General features: G+C 39.8%; 2 protein-coding genes across 5 annotated transcripts; both read right to left on the reverse strand.

Moving 5' to 3' along the window:
* Positions 1-866: 866 nt before the first annotated feature.
* Positions 867-6954, reverse strand: LOC116720383 (uncharacterized). Of its 4 annotated transcripts, none has more exons than XM_032563629.1 (3): positions 1698-6954; positions 1499-1581; positions 867-1215 (listed from the first exon to the last, which is right to left on the reverse strand). In XM_032563629.1, exon 1 carries the CDS (start codon positions 6895-6897, stop codon positions 2725-2727), a length of 4173 nt encoding a protein of 1390 aa, XP_032419520.1. In that variant the 5' UTR covers positions 6898-6954; the 3' UTR covers positions 867-1215; positions 1499-1581; positions 1698-2724. The 4 variants fall into 4 exon arrangements, with proteins under 4 accessions (XP_032419520.1, XP_032419518.1, XP_032419521.1 ...); XM_032563627.1 differs by having other exon boundaries at positions 867-1235; XM_032563630.1 differs by having other exon boundaries at positions 1673-6954.
* On the reverse strand, positions 6902-14768 carry LOC116719398 (uncharacterized). The gene is made up of 14 exons (XM_032561903.1): positions 12534-14768; positions 12375-12434; positions 12256-12291; positions 12098-12158; positions 11905-12011; positions 11539-11811; positions 11349-11442; positions 11097-11164; positions 10767-11012; positions 10480-10614; positions 10322-10384; positions 10089-10220; positions 6972-9516; positions 6902-6930 (listed from the first exon to the last, which is right to left on the reverse strand). The coding sequence occupies exons 1-14, from the start codon at positions 12609-12611 to the stop codon at positions 6902-6904; spliced, it is 3927 nt and encodes a 1308-aa protein (XP_032417794.1). The 5' UTR covers positions 12612-14768.
* Positions 14769-19808: the final 5040 nt, after the last annotated feature.

Below are 19808 nucleotides of genomic sequence, written 5' to 3' on the forward strand. Positions count from 1 at the left end.
ACGACACAGAAAATCCTCAAAAATAGGGTATTTCTAGGATTTTTCCCATTGACTTATAATGGGGTTTTTTTCGTAGTTTTTTGCGAATTATGTCGCCACGTTAAGCCCAAATCCCACCAGAAGTAATAGCTGGAATGGCGTGAATTTTCTGCAGGTTTTGATACCTCATTTGTAGGTGTGCACCAAGCGGTATGAGCCGCATTAACGGTTACGGAAGAAAAATAAAGAAGAACTAGAAAAACAAAATTTCTGAAGAAATTTAGCCGGGGCCTGCCGAGGCGCGCCCGTCGGGCTTGGGCCCGGCGTCGTCACGCCACAAATTGGCGTCGACGCCAAAGGACGCCGCAACGTAACCAGTGGCACGCGGAGAACCGCAAGAACGTTAAGTAAGGCGGACGTGCACCATTCAGTATTATAAAGTAAGTATATCAGCTAAAATCAGCAGAAACGCTAATGTTAGCGTCATTGCTTTCATCAGCATGTGGGAAATGACTAGGATATTTTCTGTAATTGATTTACTCCATTCAGTATACTAAACATTGCTAAAAAGTAAAATAAATAGCTAATAGCTTATTGAAGCTAAAATGCTAACGCTAATGAACCTTGCATTGAACTGTTCACTAACAGTTCAATGCTCATAAACTGCAGGAAGGCAGTTCATTAGCATTTACCTACTGATCGTGACAAATACAAAATTTCAATAACACACACACACAACATATTACAGTTTAAAAATATATATTGACCTTATGTTAAAGATTTGTACAAACTTTTTACAGGTAAAGTTTACAATGAACCAAAATTACAACATTTAAAGAATACCATAAATTTAAGAATCTAATGTCTCTGCAATAAAAAGAAATTGCTATCTTTTTTATTTTACATGTGTCCTGTCCGGCCGTGTGGCACTCAGGGTTGTTGCCTGAGTGTCAAGGTGAGGCCCGACAGATTTACTGTCACAAGTGAAACATTATGGCTTTGCCATGATGATCCACTTGTTATAAATGTGAAACCTTTATAACTATATACATACATGAAAACATATTTTAAATTAATCTAATGTAACATATTGCAGTCTCTATACAATAAATGAAACCATCTTAAATATATACATACATCAAAAACTATTTACAACTATAAAGAATAACAACAACAAAAAAGTATCGCTTCTCCAAAGCTTTTTGATTTTTCCCAACTTCTTCTTAGGCATCCAATCTGGTGTGACACATCACAGACTGTATTAAAAAAACAAAAAACAGACAAAAACCAAATTAATATATATGACATTTTTAAACATTTATGTGATTTATGAATGAATAAACTAAAAATTAAACTTTGTTTAAACTAAGGTTTAAGAATGATTAAGATAGATATAAACACCAATGTCACCTAAGAAAAAAGGGCATATATCCACTGGATTCCTCCTATCAAACTTACATATACAACATCATCAATTTCAAATTAAAATAAACAAAATTAGCTTTAATTTGTTATCTACCTATCTAAAGAAACAGGAACTCCATCTTCTCCTCAGATTGGGTGTGGGACCAAGTCCATGAGCTAGGCAAGGGTTGTCCTGCACTAAAAATAAACAAGTCATTCCATCAATAGACATCTATTATCAACAACAACAAAAATGTAACTGCTTTTAAGGTTGCTACAATTTAGATACATTTGCTAACTGTCATGCACCAAACCTCCATGTCTCGTTTCCTGTCTCTTCTTAGCAGCTTCCAAGGATTTTTTGTGTGGAACAACCTGCAAAAACAGACTAAAACTGGGAGGAAAGAGGTTAATTCCATCAAAACAACACAAATTCTCAGTATGTGGAGGGAGTCCAACAGGACAAAAGTGAGTTCAACTTTTGTCCTTCTAGTGAAGTAACCCCTAGGGCGCTGCAGCAGTAAAAAGTGCAGTGTGATTTGGGAGAGATGAAACAAGGAGAGCTTTAATTGAATGACGCAAATTGTGAAGAATAAAAAAAGAGTTTTGCAAAAAATTAACTTATTCGAAGGGTAACAGTTACTCTAACTGCATTAGAAAAATGAGGAAAATGCTATGTGCCAGATTGAAGACCAATTTGAAATAATTTTTATTTCAAAATAGAACAGAATATACGTGTAGTAACGGATTTTTTAATCTACCCTACCGCTTCCTGGTCCAATATTTCCAGCAACTACTCTGACAGAGAACCGATAAGTGTTTCAAGATCAGCCACTTTCGTATTCCCAAACCTCAAACAAAGTTTCATGGGCACATACAAACCCTGGTTATGAAGCCTCCTTTCTACGGAACTAAATAAGTATTGAAAAGATTTGCAAACTGTACAAGAATATTTTTATTCCTACAACAAAATCCACAAGCTACACTATAATTCACAAATGTGTACAATGAATAAATATATATCAAACCCTCTGCAACAATGATAGAGAAAAACAACCCACACTGCTTTCTGATTGCTGCATATACAAAAAAACCCACAGTCACATAAAATGATGCAAGATCTTTACATGTTCTCCAAAAATAATATCCTGTCATGAATTCAGTATTAAGATTTACAGTGCTTACAAAGTAATCATACTCCTTGAACTGTTCCATATTGTTACATTACAACCACAAATATATTTCATCAGAATTTAATATAAAAGATCAAGAAAAATACCCCTTATGATTAGGAAAATTTCAAGGAACATAACTATTTTTGGAAGCCACTGTAGATGCAGTTTATACTGAAGCTAACACACAGTATATAGGATTGTGGTAGCTGTAGTAAGCCTGCAAGACACCTGATTGGATACAGTATTCTGGATTGGAGATGTAAATGTGATCAAGGAGGGTACGTTTTTCTGTGGTTGCATCAGAGATGAGTTGCATAAAGCCTTTTGTTCTAAACAACTCATTGATGGCTTTTTTCCCAGGAGGAATAAGGTCCTCATTGAAGTCTCCTAATATGACAACGGGCCGAATATCCATTGAATTCAGGCCATCCAAGAGGTTCTGCAGATTTCTTAAAAATGTTCCAAGATCATAACTTGGTGGCCTGTAAACTGTCGCAATCAGTGCTCTGATTGGGGTTTCCACTTTCACAACGTTGAATTCAATATCTGTAACCTGGTTGAAGAATCTACGTTCCTGCGGTTGGAGAAGACTCCGGCAGTAAGTCGCTACTCCCCCACCCTCTTTGGTAGCAATGTCGACTCTGTTTGAGTAGGAGACATGTCTGTTCCGTGAAAAGAAAGAATAGCCCTCCATTTGGCAAGAAGCTGGAACAGAAGATCCAAATAAATGAGTCTCCGTTAGGCATAAGACATCTGCCAGCATAAGTTCATGATGTTGTTTCATGTCCTCAGAGTGACAGACAAGACCTTCGACATTGTGGTGGACAATTGTTAATGTTGCACCTTGATGACCAGACTGAAAATGCAAGAGTGGTCTGATATGCAAAAACGATGCTGATCTCATTGATTCCATAGCTGCTCTGATGTTTTTGTCAGCGTAGATCTTACTTTCATCAAAATCAATGATTTTAAGTCCTTCCAGGGAAGTTGTGCGACTGAGTGCCACATATGCCATTCCCGGTTCAAAAATACGCTTCAAAGAAATAACCGCAGACTTCATGGTCATCCCTTGGACCTTGTGTGCCGTACACCCAAAGGCTAACCTGATTGGAAATTGCCGTCGTACCACTCCCTTTACGCTACTCTGTTCCTCAAATCTCTCAATGTAAACAAAGCTGTCTGGTTTACCCTGAATCTTTTTTGTGTGTCCAGCGAGGGGATTGTCCAGTTTGAGTCCAATTAACTTTACACTATTCTTTCCATCTTTCGTACTGGTGACAATATCCGCAATGGTCCCAAATGTTCCATTAACAAGACCATCCTCTACATCCAAGTTTCTTATAATCATTACCCTAAAACCCAAACCAGCCTGTATGTTGTTAGACAAGTCTCGTTTGTTGCCCGCTATGCAACAGCCCAGATTAATCATGTTTCCTGTCTTTGTAACCCTTTTGTAGTCCTCTGCCTCGATGTCAACTGTTACTGCACCTAAAGAGGTCACAACTGCTGCATTGTGGGTGTCCACCTGTTTGTTTGTTGCAAAAATGTGCAGAACATCCATTGGACACTCTTTTGAGTCAGTAACAGCTTGGATCAAAAGAGTCTTGTCATCCTTACTAAGCGAATCGGCTTTACCTTTAACTCGAATCCTGTTCAGGAGCTCTGCAAACGCTCGGTCATCTTTCTGCCGCATGATTTCTGTCAGGCTTATCATCTGGAAATTCTCATTCCAGATATCAAGCACGCCATCCTCGGCGACACAAAGCGGTTTTGATCGTCCAAGAGGAGGAAGTTGGAAGAAATCCCCCACAGCCAAAACAGAGACCCCACCCATGAACCTGTTGTTCCCCTTGATTTGTTGAAATCTCCAGTGAACATATGCAAGTAGGTCTTTGGAGACCATGGAGATTTCATCGATGATTAAGATTTCTACATTAGAAAGAACTGCCCTCACTTCATCCAATGAATTTCCAAGTCCCTTGTATGGTGGTTTTAAACTTTTGGGTAGCTTCAAGATGGAATGTAAAGTCTTCCCTGATATGTTGTACGCTGCAGTACCAGTAAAAGCTGTGAGGAGCACAGTGGGCTTGGACATGTCACCAATATCGAGAATTCTCGGAAGCTGGCGCAAGAGCTTGGTTGCCTCCTGATAAACACATTTGATGACATGAGATTTACCACATCCGGCTCCTCCCGTCAAGAAATAAAAGAACGGTTCTGGTTTCTCACCCCAGACGCGCTTCAGACACCAATCGCGAATGGCGTAAAACACGGACGCTTGAGTCTCATTTAAACTCCTGTACATTTGTCTGATGAAATCAGGGCTCAGTTTAGGAGCTTCAATTTTTGGCATGTCTACAGTGCTGACATCAATTTCATAATCTGGAATAGGGTCTTGCTCTTCATCTTCTTGCAATGGTGGTCGCTCAGCAGCGCATTCTAAACTGTCTACCTCAACCTCTGGTGCAAAAGTGTTCCACGCATTACGAACCGGTCCTTGCTTATTCAGATCTTCCATAATCTTATCAATTTTCTTACCTTGCCCTTCATACCTTTTGCAATTGAAATCCACATACTGTTTAACCCGATATCTACCACGAAAACCGTTGTTGTAAAAGGCTTCGTAGGTTGTGCATTCCTCATTTTTTAGGTCCTCATCTCGTCTGTGAGGAAAATACAACTTCAGAAGCCGTCTGTAAAACTTTTCGGGTGTTTTTTTCTCAGAGAAACGAGTAAATCTAATAACTGCAGGTTTGCCGATAGTTCTTTTCTGGATGTATCCTGCATCATTAAGGAGGGCAATTGCATTTGGCCCTTCAATTTGCCTACCATATAGAACCCGGTATTCTGATGCAAATTCTGCCAGGCACATGTGTTCGAATTCTAATGTGTCTGGTCTGTTGAGATATTTTTCCGGCAATCCTTTCATCCACACATTCTCTTCATCTGGGGACATGTTTACGAGTTTACTCATCGGAAGACTCATTTTTATACCGTCTTCATCTGTTTGAAGAAAAAGTACACTACGAGAGGACTTTTTGAGAGGTAGGCTACAAGTGCGCGCAACGGATTCTTGAGCACTAACCTCTCTCTGTTTTGAATAAGCCTGCATGATCTTCTTCATCTCATCGCGTTGGCTAACATTGGCCGTCTTTAAATCATCAACAACAGACTTGAGGAACTGCGCCATTTCATGCTCTGGCTTGGCTATGTAGGACATCATGTACTCAATGCAGGTGTACTCATCAAGCACATACTGAATGTCCATGTTAGCATTCCATGCACGAAGGAGATCGGGGTTGTACCCATTGACCCAGCTATCTTTAGGATCCCGTTTCATCATTACCACCATTCCAGAAGTGAGAGCATCAACATGGCCATTGTACTCTATTTTAGTCATATTACAAGCCTGGAGTAACTCTGACAAATCCCTGAAAGATGATTTCTCATCTTTAAGTAAATCTCTAACTGTTTTCAGTTTCTTCTTAGCCTCTCTTTGTAGGTTTGAGACAAATGGTGATCTCGATTTTTTGGAATTTCTCCTACCTTTTGGCTTACTTTGCTTTGGTGTTTCATCATCAATTTCCAAATCAAAGTCAATTACTGGGACGGTGATTCTGGTGCGGTCCATTGCTAGTTTGGGGAATCCAAATCTGCATTCAACATTACCTTTTTTGCATGATTTTGAGTGCTTTTTGCTGTGCATTTGAACCTCTGTGACTATTTTGTGAAGCTCTGGATCTCTGGTTTCATCAGGCAACTGACAGGATATGTGACGATCGATGAACTTTATGACTTCACCGCAACATGAGGGGTCTTCCATTTCAGGTGCATCCTTAATCCATATCACAGCATGTATGTGTGGTGAACCCCTTGCCTGAAATTCTACACGATAAAAGTAATCGTCCACTGCTCCAAGGGGCTGTGCAGGGGAAAGAATCAGGTCTCTAAACAGTGCATCCACTCTCTTTTCAAACATGCGCATGACGGTTACAGGGTTGCTTCTAAGAATGTCACATTTTGCATTCCAGTCAAGCTCAGAAAAATCTACCTGCTCGCCATGTTGACCTTTGATGGCCTCAATGACTTCTGGCCATCTCATTTCAGCAGCAGAGAACGTGCAAAAGAAAGTGGGCTTTCCAAGTTGCCTCACCATGGCGTGCAAATCACGTAACCCTTTCTCCCAATAAGCTGGAGTTCCTCTTAAGGGTTGCATGAAACGGGTAGCCTCTTTATTCTGGATAAGTTTTTCCAACTCCTCTTTATCCTGCAGCATTTTGCTGGAAATATTTTTCCCATCTTTGGTGCTTGGTTTCCCTTTTCTTCTCTGAATGGACATACTACTATTGGCAATATGAGTTTCCGTGACAAACTGAGCAAAGAAAAGGTAACTCTGGTCTTTGGCAAACCGACTATCTATTGAGAAAAGTCGTACATTGAAATACATACTCGGTGAAAGTGCAACACGGCGGGCTTCATCTAATGTGTTTATTCCAGTTGGGAAATGTACGGGATAAGCATTTGCTTCAAGTCTTGGAACACTGAAGAAGGAGATGGGCTTGTTCCCCTGAGCCGGCGCAATGCTGAAAATCCCTTCTCCATATGACAATACTTCCTGTGCTATGTCAGGAGGCTGCATGCAGGTGTCCAAGATCAGACCAGGTCGAAGTGCCTGATGCTCTATCCCTATGTGGTCAGGTTGCTGGTCTGCTTCTATATCCATTTCAGTCTCCGCTGCTTCTGTTTCCAAGTCCTCAACTTGCTGATCCTCTTGGAAATCTTCAAATGTTGCACTTTCATTTATACTTATCTCTTTGTAATCTGGATGACTATCTTTAAGCTTCGTCAGTGCAGCTAAGACATTTTTCATGTTTACTGTGTAAAAGTATTGGTACCCTTTATACTTGGTTTTTCTCTTTAGCTTCACCTGTAAAAGCTGGGCTTCCTCACGGGGCCTCGGAAGACTGTTTACAACTGTTTCCATGTCAGAAGGAACACAGACAACTGCTCCATGTATTGCCCTTTGCTGTCCCTTGGGCAAAGAAACAATTTTTGCAAAAGGTAGAATTTTTGCAATTAATTGCCGTTCAAGTACATTCAATTCCGCAAGCTCTGGTGGAACAGAAGCTAGGTGAAGGTTATTAACAGCAGCAATCGATGGCATCTTTCCTCTGGTTAGATGGCTGTCACACGTGTAGCAGATCCACTCCCCCTTCCTCTCTTGAGGTACAGAACATGGGGTTGAGCATGCAGATCCACACACATGAACATATGTACCGGTTAGAGAATCAGCTACTACACGCATATTCTTGGTGTACTTATCTCGTTTACAGTGCTTTACTTGATTGGGGAAAAGAGCTCTGTGACACACAGTGCAAACATATGTGGGTCCGTTTTTAATGTTCTTATAAAAGTTTCGTATCGCAGCTTTCATTTCGTCAGTTATCAGAGGGCTTGGAGTTTCAAGGTGGAAGCTTACGTTTCTTTTATACTTGTTTCTGATTCGCAAAGCATGCTGCAGTGTTACATTTTTGGAACGTGCTTCTGTTGTTAATCTGCCTCTTCTGTTTGCAGCACATTTTTCTTTATGTTTTGCTCGATAAGCAGGCTCACTATGATACTTCGCCTTCATATATTCACGCATTATTTTTTTGTGTTTGCTTCTGAAGACTGGATCGTTTCTGAATCGATTCCTGATGTTTGATTTTTTTCTGCTTCTAAAGTCCTGATCATCTCTGAATTGATTCCTGATGTTTGATTTTTTTCTGCTTCTAAAGATCGGATCATCTCTGAATCGTTTCCTCATATACTCAGCCATCTTAGCTTTATGACTTTCTGTGAAGGTACGGACAAAATTGAATCTGTCCTTCATGTAATTTCTTCGTCTCTTCCGGAAAGATGCATCTGTTCTATATCTATTATTTAAGTGATCCTTCCTCTCTACTTGATGAAGAATGTATTTTTCTTTTACGGCCTGTAGCTTTTTGGTCCTAAATGTTGGAGATGTCAGATATCTCTCTTTTTCAGATGAACTTTGTTTCATTTTACTTCCTACATTCTGTCTCTGTTGTGTTTTGATCCTGTTTTTAATTTTTCTTCTATCGGTTTTTGGCACTTTTGACAAATTTGTAACGGTTGTAGGTCTCTCCTCTAATACGTTTGCAACTTCCCTAAGCCAAGGAGGCATTTCCTCATCAGACGGACTCTCTGATTTCAAAGCAGTTGGACTTACCTGTGTTGCTACGGGTGAAATGTTGTCAAAAGTCAAGTTCTGAGGATGATCTTCATTTTCCCTGTCAAAACCTACTGGCACAAACTCATAGGTGGCATTGGGGCCGCGATTTCGAAAGAGCTTCAATAGATGGCTGACCAAGTCAGACAGGTTGCAGAAAGTCATCATTACTGCAGTTCCACTGGGGTGGGGCAGGCCTGCTGAATTTCTTGAGTGGGAATCAAAAACTCCAAACCGACCGCTTCTGTCCCTGAAAACTGCAATGCACTCTGGAGTCACCAAAAGGAAAGCATGGGTTACATTTTCCGACAGACATTTCAGTTGCAGGGCAAGATGCAAACCCAATTGTCGAGATCCTTGAGTGCTCCTGCTACGAGCAAAAACATGACCTACCCTTAAACCAGTTGTGTGTACTGCATAGATGTTCCTATCTGTGAGTACATGGTCAGGCATCTGTTCAAACGTCAAGTGATTGTCACGAAATGTTCCATCACTGATCAGTTGCTGTTTAACGCCGGCATAAAGTTGGTCTCCTTTTTCAATCACTCTATCAAGCATCACTGTGTCAAACTGCAACCCCTCATTGTGGTAAGCTAAAAATGTGAGTGCCATGCATGTGCACTGGTGATTACGGGAAAATGCAGCATACCTCTTGTCGGCCTGGGAATGTGTAGCACTTACCAACAGGACAGGTGGACCGCTGATCCCGGGTTCCAACGCAGAAGCCTGTAACATACAAATTTTTTAAAAGTTAGTATTTATACAAATATTCACCTGATTACTATCTACCACCAATTAAGCCTGTTGTAAACACATATTTTGTAATTGAGTAATCAATTATTCTGTTGTTAAATAGATTAAGTGAAATAAAATTTTGATAAATTAACTTCATGGTAAATACTGTCATTACACTAGTATTGGGTGGGATTTCAATATAAAACCATATGTTCATATTTGTGCATCTCAAATTTACTTTTCTGTACTTCAGAAATTAATCTTTAACAATATTAGCTCACTTTTTTAGCAAACCTGGAAATCCAAAAAAATTTGATATTATATTCAATTTAATAAAAACTAAGAAATGCACAAATAATAAAGCAGCATCTCTACAAAGTCAAAAGCTGTAAAATACAATTTTTTTAATATGTAAACTCAATTCGCACAGCCATTTGTGCTGATGTGAGTGACATAATCTTTGGCACCCTCGTCATACACAGAACCAAGTACGCCAACTTTCTCCACATCACGTTGCACTGCTACACCCATTTGTTGTGACTGAGATGGTAGGAAACAGTTACCTTGCAGCTCCCATCCCAAAAATGGTCCTCCTGTGGCACGGAAGAGGACTCGCCCTGGACGTCCATCGGGGGGACCGGACTTTGTGCCTGGCGACGAGCTTTGTTGTTGCTCTCTCTCGACGCTCCCTCCATCTATAAATCAACAGAAGCAATCCGTTTTTTGTGCAAAGTGAACATGTACTGTACATTTCACTATATTAAAGTCAGATATATTTTCTGAAACGGTTTCAGACCTGCTGCTCCACTGGATTCAGCTTGTAGGGATCGGAAATGGAACGACGCTTCGCACTCGCCTTCTAATAAGAAAAATAGAAGAAATTATATAATTGTTAAAACAAACTGTTGCACATCAAATTCAAATGATTACATTTATTAAAATTAAATAAAACACCTTTTCCACCTTCGGAGAACATATAGGTAGCGGAGTTTCAAGGCCAGACGCAGGAACGATCCGGTCCATGTCCTCCAGCAACGCTGGGCTGAAGCACACAGGATTCAGGGGGATGGAAGAGTCCAGCAGGTCTCCCTGTAAAATCAAGTTCCATTTACTTTATAATCTGCACTTTAAAGAAAAGTTGAAATGGACAATCAGGGAGGCGGACATGAAATAAACATGTTAAAAAGTGAAATATACACTTGCAAAATTTTCATTAAATCAAATAAGTATCTATCCAGTACCTTCCGACCACCACCAACCACAGTCCAGGCGTAGGGCTCCGAACGACGCGGAGCAGCAACTTCGGTAACCACAACCGGCTGGGTCAGGCAACGTCTCACCGCGGGGGGGGAAGCCGTCCCAAGGGGGGGTGGAGCCAACATCACAGGAGCAGGAGATTTCGATGCACTTAACTCAAGTTGCGAGCAGACCGCCGCCTCAAGCAACTGAGCAAGGACCTCCATCCCAGGATGGTCGCTCAGGTGAACCTAAAATTATAAACACATTTTATCAAATACAGTACGCCTCAATAAAATGTTTACAATACAATTATGAAAATCAATTCAACTTACGCCATCCCTGCTCCACAAAGCCAGGCTGCTCAATGGGAAGTGTTCAGTGACAGGCAAGTACCGAACACCTTGACAGAAAAAAAAAATAAAAATGCATTCTTATTTTCAGTCACACTAACGATGTTCTAATTTGAAAGAAATTACATACGAAAGGAAAAATAAAGTATTTTTTCATAGATCTGAACCCTGAAAACTATAAAATGTAAATTTGCTGAAGTTTTAGTCTAAACACAAATTGTGTACGTCACTTACTTCTCTGAGCAGCCACACGTTGAAACTCCTGCCGCAGCAGCTGTTGCACACTGTCCTCCACGCAAAGGCGCGGTGGAAAGTCCACAACGACCACCTTTAAATTTCAAACCAAATAAAGGAACAAAATTAATATACGGCAAGTTTTCTGATATATTTGATCATGGTTAAATGCAGTGGATGTTATACTTACATTAGCAGAGAGGTTGCAGACGGTACTCAACAAAGCGTCAAACGCCGCTCCGGCCTCCACGAAGGTCCTGCTGGCGGTTAAGTTGTTACTTGGGGCCAGAAGACAGATCACCTCGGGGGGCCGAGGCAGAACTGCATCCAGCACCTCAAGCCGCAACTCTTCCGCAGAGGCACCGGGGGATGCAAGCACCCCTAAGAAGAAGTCGCCCTTTGGCATGGTAGAATACCCATCCACAATAGCACGCAGATGGGAATCACCAACCAAAAGAGCAAACTGAAAAAAAAATAAAAACAAACATTAAAGTTTGCTTATAGAATTTTACCATTCAAACCAAGATTTATATATGAGGTATACAAAAAAAAATACCTTCTTCTCCAGAGCCTCGGCAGTAGGCAGAACCAACTTGCAGCTCCGTCTGGTCACCCGGGAGGCTGGCCACGTCTCCACCCGATGGCGACGCCCCGTCCCACGGCCTGTTTAGAAACGTGCAGTTATCAAGATTAGGCTTTTATGCAGCTTAAAATTTAACAACAAAACAACAAAGATTTTATCTACATACGTGACCCAGGAGAGGTCGGTGGCACACGGGGCTCCTCCTGACGCACCATGGGAGGCGACACCTGCAAAAGAATTATTTACAAAATGTATAGATTAACTACAAACATAACTTGTTTTGGTTATTCTACATAAATGATCCTGAACTTGTCATGAACATACCTGGTTGGGCAGGCCACCGTCCAGCAGTGGGGACATCTAAAGAGATAAGTAAAATTAGTAAAAGAAATAATTGTTATCATCCAACAGTAAGTTACTAAAATTTAAAATGATAGCCATACCTTCTTTGGCGGAGACCGAGTTGGGTTCCAAGCGCTGGTTGTGAGCGGTGGTGTCCCAGGCTGTAAACACAGAAACTATTATAATCATGCTTAAAGTCTAAACTACATTAAGAACTACAGTTAGACAAAAACAATTACTGCAATGTTTAATTGTTATACCTTGGCGTCGACCGGCACAATCTCCAGCTTCCTCCATCTCACCTTGGCCGCCTCAGAGCGTCGTCCTCTACGTGGCATCCTGTAACAGCAGAATAAAAAAGAAGACACCTGGGGGGGGGGGGAAGCTGGTTATTTAAACAATATTATATGTGTTTGTGAATGCTTTTAACTCAATGTAACTATGTGCTTGTCTTAATATCTAGATAAAATATATCTCTGTATTATTAAGAGGTATCAGTATAAGTGAATTAATAAGATGGTGTCGTGATGCAGAGGTGAGATTCGTAGCAGGCAGCAGTGGAAAACTTCCAAATCACAAAGTCTCGCACAAGAGAGAAGCTGTAAATAGAAGCAAAATAAATTTCAATTAAAAAAGGACCGTAAATATATATATATATTTTAAAAATAGGTTACTATTTTTTTCTTAAGTACAAGAATAAAGTTAAAACTGTTCTAAGGTTTCTAAACAAGGCCAATATATTTTTCACAACTGGTGCAAACATAAGTACACTTTACAACTTGGTTAAAAAATATACTTTACAAAAACAGAGATGTTACATGTGAAGATACGAACAAAATTACGAGACTTAAAAACACTGCATCACTTAATTAGCTTCCTGTGGGTCTAAAACATTTATCTTCTTTCCAGCAAATTTCTAGCTCCCATGATGCTTTGTGTGATTTATAGGCGTTACTTCCGCGCACATGTGTTTACATGTTAACAACTTGCTAACTGGCTTTCTTCAGAGTGTTACACTACAAAATATGTGGGACCTATCACAGCTTAAACGTGGCAATATGTGGCAATACTGTTTTACCACACACCACAGTTATTGGGGGAGGGATGGCAACTTGAAGAAATGGCTGCAAATAACTTGAGCTAGCATAGTTAGCTACTTCACTGACTCAGTTTCTGCGGCTGCGGGTTTTCTTCAGGTTGCTTTTATCCATACAATCACACTAGTACACATAACGCATTTTGTGTTCTCTTTTCAAGTTTAGATTTTTTTAGCCAAAATCTTTTTGCTTCCTTTTCTTTCGTTAGGCAATGAAATACGTTCATGTTTGGTTCGGTTCAGTTCTACTCTAGTGGGGAGACTGTATCGCAGCTGCTGCGCTACAGATATTTCTCCGCGGAATTTCCGGTGAAACTCAACAACGGAGAACCTCGAGGTTGTGGTTCGGATGAACAAAATAAACCAAGATATTTTATGTTTTATTTGAAATTATTGATAGGCCAAACATAATGATAAAAACTCAGATTATGAAGTTATTTCATGTAATTCAAACAAAAATGATAATTTACATCATACCAAGCTAATATTATGTAGTTCTGCTGTTTTTCACTGTCGGCACAAGACGGCAGCTGAGAGTATCTGTATCCGAAGCAACTGAGTCAGTGAATTAGCTTAATATGCTAGTTCTGGTTATTTGTGGCCATTTCTGCAAGTCACAATAGCTCTAGGTTGAGGTAAAACAAAATTGCCTTATTTCAGCTGATCAGCTTGATGTTAACAGAGATTTTATAGTCTAACAGCTTTTACGAAAGCCAGTTAGCAAATTGCTAACATGTGAACAAATTGCGGTTCCGGTTTTGTCGTGGAAAAAATATTCCATCAAGCTAGCAGCTACGCTATCAGAGCCACAACAACATATTCCACAGCAGTCAAACTTTTAAAATCCATCACATTTCTTAAAGAACACATAAAATTTAACAACAGTAAGCAGTTCTAATAATATAGTAATTAAATTAAATATTGAAATAATATCTTTTATGGACAGAACACAAACACGCCTTACCTTTACCAAGCAGATTCGGAAGCAGAAAGCTCTTCTTCTTCTTCTTGGTGATTTGTAGTGGCGGGTTACATCTAACGTTAACACGCCATCTACTGGCTGGAGTGTGTACCACAGCATCTCCCCCAAGCTAAATTCTTACATGTTACTGTTACCTTGAAAAATGTAATAACCGCTTTATTTATTTGGTGTTTAATTAATATCTTATTATGTTTAAATATGTCTATATCATATTTCCTAATTTATTGTTTTAGCTTCTCTCTACTTGCTGTATATTTTCCACAATTAATTATTAAATGTTCTACTGTTTCTATATCCATACCACACTCACATCTACCTGTTGGATTTTTACCAATCAAATGTAAAGATTTATTTAATCCAGTATATCCAAGGCACAATCTTTTCCTTACTAATTGCTCTTTTCGATTTTCTCCTATTATTTCCATATTCCCCAACCCATTCTTTTGTATATGAAATAAATGACAACCGTTAGTTCCTTCTTCCCACAATTGTTGCCATTCAGATGTAATTTTGCTCTTAATAATTGATTTTATTTCAGACTTACAATACTTTACGTCCATAATTCTACTTTGTTTTAAAGACACCTTAGCTAAATGATTTTGTTAAGCTTCATTTCAAAGGGGACTTCGCTCTTTAGCTTGTTAGCTTGTCGATGTTTCAGTTTTATTCGCTGGGAAAATTAATAATCAGCTTGAGGTGACTCTGCTGCACTCTAGTGGCGAGAAGCCGTAATGTTGGTTGGTAAGAATCGGAAGGCATTATGGGATATGTAGGTTGTAGTCAATTCGTGCTCAAAACCTATTTTAAGTCAATCAATGGGGCTGTAAAACGGTGGTAGGGGGGAGAGGGCGACATAAAATGACGTAGCCGGCCACATGTGGCCCGCGGGCCTTGAGTTTGACACATGTGCAATAGAGGATCTATCTGCTGCTCATGCAAAACAGTCTATTTTAATCCCATGTGTAATAGTCATTGGGTTAAATCAGTTATATAATGCTGAAAAAGCAAGTAGTTGATGTAAAAATATTCAAGGCTTTTATTTTGAAATGTTCAGTATGCTTCATTTCAGAGGGCCAAACTAATACCACGTGTAACAGTGCTTTGGATGAAAAAGTCACATAAAGCCAAAAACAGCAATTACCTGATGTAAAAATATTCAAGGCTTTTATTTTGAAATTTTCATCAAGCTTAATTTTAAATTGCCACACTAATCACATGTGTAACAATTGCTGGGTTAAATCAGTTATATAAAGCTCAAAAGAGCAATTTCCTGATGTAAAAATATTCAAGGCTTTTATTTTGAAATTTTTGTTAAGCTTCATTTCAAAGGGCCAAACTAATACCATGTGTAACAGTGCTTTGGATGAAAAAGTCAAATAAAGCCAAAAAGAGCAATTACATGATGTAAAAATATTCAAGGCTTTTATTGTGAAATTTTTGTTAAGCTTCATTTTAAAGTTCAAAACTAATCCCATGTGTAACAGTTACTGAGTTAAATCAGTTATATACAGCCCATAGCAGCAGGTAGTTCTAAAGGCCAGTTCAGTCCTGATCTGTTTCAACTGAGGATAGATAGAACTACAGCGATGCGTATTCGTAGTCCAAACCAGCAGCCAATAGCCTCTTGAGATCCGTTGCTATGGCAAATAATGGTCTCAGCAGGGTGTGAGCTCTGAGCTCTGAGCTCTCAAACACACAATTGTGTGTTTGAGCAAACACGTTTTACTGACAAAAAAGCATTGGAAACAAATCCTTCTTGTTCGGGAACCGTAATACATATTCGAAAAGCGTTTCGAGCGTATGAGAGGGCTATGTGTCTTCTGCGATAGTCCCGAGATTCATATCTGTACCTCACTCAGAACATTTACAGCGATGAGAGAAAGAAATGTTGTGCCCAGATCTGAAATTCTATTCAAATACATGGGAGAGAGCCTGAGACAGCCTCAGAAAATCCTGTCGCATGACTTTGCTCTGAAGCACCGTGACAGAAAACCGTACGGTCTAGATAAATTTCGAAAACATTTTACCGGAGCAGACAGGCGTATCAATGTCAGGACCGATTTTGATACTAATCGTGCGATATTTGTGGGCGTGATGGCGATTTCAAAAATGATTTGGGCTGAAAAAGTTGTCTTCATCTCTCACTCTAAGCAGCCAGAGACGCACTCTAACTTTAGGAAAAATGAGAAACTTTGGGTCGCTTAGAGGCAAATTGTGGACAAACCGTAACTGGTATCGACGAGCCGTCTTCACTTTCGAAGAGATCACAGACGTATCTACAAAATGAAATTTGAATGGTATTTCTAGGTGAATTTGTGACGACACAGAAAATCCTCAAAAATAGGGTATTTCTAGGATTTTTCCCATTGACTTATAATGGGGTTTTTTTCGTAGTTTTTTGCGAATTATGTCGCCACGTTAAGCCCAAATCCCACCAGAAGTAATAGCTGGAATGGCGTGAATTTTCTGCAGGTTTTGATACCTCATTTGTAGGTGTGCACCAAGCGGTATGAGCCGCATTAACGGTTACGGAAGAAAAATAAAGAAGAATAAAGAAACACTTTCTCCGACAATAACAATAGGTTCCTGCCATTGCTTTGCATGGCAGGCCCCAATAAAGAAACACTTTCTCCGACAATAACAATAGGTTCCTGCCATTGCTTTGCATGGCAGGCCCCAATCAATACCAGAATTCAAATGCAGTGAAAGCTGAAGTCTGCATTGGTGAAATGAATTAATACTTTTTACAGCGCAACCTTTCCACAGTCTGGAGTGACTTTACTAAGTTGGAGCGAAGCCACAGTGAAGAAATCATTGCTTTATAGTTCTGTTGCAGAAAATTACAGCTTCTTATTTTTCCAGTGGAAATCTTTTCCTTCATCCTGCAAAATCTTCAGCTAAACCTTTACAGGCAGTAGAATGTGAAGAATTCAGAAGCAACTCCATCAGTCTCAGCTGACATGATGTACATAAAGCAGCAGCAGTAAGAACACACACAGCAAACAGTGGAAAATAAAGCTTCAGAGTGACGTACGGCCTAATGTCATGACCTGCAGACATGCTTGAATTTTTCTCTTCAGTTATTTTCTGTCTTGATCGTTTCTGTTTTGACTGTTTTCTCTGTTTTGACTGTTTTCCTGTGTTGTCATTGTAATTTCTGTTTATTATTTATGCATCAGTAGCTACTGCAAATGTGCTGAAAACTTTGTATAGTCTGGTAATGTGGAACCCCCCCCCCAAAAAAAACCAAGGTTTTGCTGTTTCCATTAAATATGAAAAGCACTTAAAATCACACATGAATACGTTTCTTTATGCAATAAGTTATTAAAAAACATGCTGTGCCATCATCCTCCAACTACTTCCTGTTGTCGTCTTCTTTGTGGTTTGTACCAGTGGCAACATCCGGTTGTTGATCATGTGACTCGTGTGATGCAAAAAAGTGTCTCCATTGCAGTATTTGCAAAATAAACTAATTTTGATACGGCCAAAAAACTTAGGAAAAATGTTCAATGACAAAAATGCACACAGCTATAATCCAAATCACAATTGAAGTTTTCACATTTTGCGGCTGCAAAATAGCCGAAACTGTTAATCTTGAAATATTTAGGACCGTCCTGGCGAATCGGAGCGAGATTCGATCGTAACTCTGCTCATGGCCAAACCACAACTTAACGAGCGCACCAGAGATAAAACATGAAAACCCGAGAAGAGGAACGGCCGACTCCTCCGGCTGTACTGAAGGAAAACCATGAGCAAGAGCTGCAGGGGCTTCATTTCAATGCCTGCCACCTCCATTGATTTAAGGACCGGCATCAGCAGAAGACTCATTTAAGCGAGTCATCTGTCTCGCCTGCCTGGGCCTGCTAAAAGGTTATTTAGCTTCCCGGTGCTTTGGAGCAATAGATAAAGAGCAGGGAAGAACACAGCCGCTGTGTGTTTATGTTGCCCATCGATTGCCATCGCCTGTTTGTGCCGGGCCGGCTTGGATCTGTGTCTTTCTCCGGAGTCAGAGGAGGACAAGTCACACACTGTGAGGTTTTGCAGGGTCTTATTGGTCGGTCGGCATCAAATGAAAACGACGGCACGGTCTGGGTCCATCTGATGTGAAGGGAAAATAGGTTTTCCAGTTGCAGAACATGAGAAATGCACATTTTAAAAATGCTAATTATCCGTTAATATTTGCAGAACAGAAACTGGTCCTGACTTTCTGATATTTAATATAGAATGGGATGGTCAAAATGGTGCTTCTAAATTTGTGTGTATATATATATATATATACAGTATATATATATACACACATGAGCCAAATAGTTATTTATTTATTCAAATATTCATTATTGCAAAAAACAAACAAACAAAAAAAAGAAAAAAAGGTTTTCTCATATCCAAGTTTTAAAGGGGCAGTGTGATTTAAAATCGACCTTTTTGAGCTTTACATCATGTTCTGTTATTCCCTCTTCAAAAACATAGTAGCTGGAGTTTTGTCTTGATTCTTCCATGTATGTTGAGAAATCCTTTAATCTCCATGGCAACCATTCAGCTGTGCAAAACGCCTGGGTGGACCTAGCCCCGCCTTTGAGAATGAAGCTCCTCCTCAGAGCTGGAGTTTCCAGGCCTCCTCCTCACAGAGCAGCCCTCGCCATGACTCCACCCACTCAGCTCCTTCAGACTAGCCAGCAGCGATTAGCAAACACCTGGCAAAACTGTATCTGTGAGCTCATTATAGGAGCTGCTTCTCAGTGCAACGCTGGTAAAAACCTTGTTAAAGGATTAATAGAGGAGCCATGTTGTGATGACTTCCTTAAGGCGGAATCTCAGAAGGAGCAAAAGTTTTTAAAGAGACAGAGGCCCAATTTCAAGGCGTTAAATTCTAAAGTAAAATTTCTTTTAAGTCACTGATGACTATGAGCCTGAAAAACACATAACACTGAACCCTTTAATGGTCATAAAATGTACATAAACTGTGACCATTTGGTAAAACCTAATTTAAGATGAAGACAACATTTACTATACGACATGATAAAATTGTTGTTATTGTTTTTAAGACGCTACCACAAAGAGATTTTTTTAATCAGAGATGGTGAATTTTTTTTTTTTCACCTCTCTGAGGTTCTTGGACCTCAATTTAAATGGAACCTTCTTTGTAACTCTTAAAAACACACAACACAAAAAAAATCTCTTCAAAACCTTTGTAACTTCCAGATTCTGTAGAGACAACAATTGCCCCAAACAAATGAGCCGCATCATTATTTATGAATAAAAAGGCTCTTGCTTTCCAGAGAACAACTTGTGTTTACTGTCTTTGAAACACAGACGCTTAACTGTCTTGGCTTGGAGGCAATGATGGCGTCTGAGGGGCACAACCAGGATGAATGTTTAATGCTCTCAAACACACACACACTTATCCTGCATTCCAAAACAATAGCATGCAGATGTGTGAGTGCGCACACCCACACA

Source organism: Xiphophorus hellerii, chromosome 5, assembly GCF_003331165.1.
Source record: "Xiphophorus hellerii strain 12219 chromosome 5, Xiphophorus_hellerii-4.1, whole genome shotgun sequence".
In the NCBI taxonomy this organism is placed as follows: Eukaryota; Metazoa; Chordata; class Actinopteri; order Cyprinodontiformes; family Poeciliidae; genus Xiphophorus; species Xiphophorus hellerii.

Excerpts from the sequence above, each read along its gene's own strand:
- LOC116719398 (XM_032561903.1), bottom strand. The coding sequence starts at position 12,611 with ATGCCACGTAGAGGACGACGCTCTGAGGCGGCCAAGGTGAGATGGAGG. Across the intron at positions 11,812-11,904 it reads CCGAGGCTCTGGAGAAGAAG|TTTGCTCTTTTGGTTGGTGA; the intron begins GTATTTTTTTTT and ends TTTTTTTTTCAG. Across the intron at positions 11,443-11,538 it reads TCTGCAACCTCTCTGCTAAT|GTGGTCGTTGTGGACTTTCC; the intron begins GTAAGTATAACA and ends TGAAATTTAAAG.
- LOC116720383 (XM_032563629.1), bottom strand. The coding sequence starts at position 6,897 with ATGTCCATTCAGAGAAGAAAAGGGAAACCAAGCACCAAAGATGGGAAA.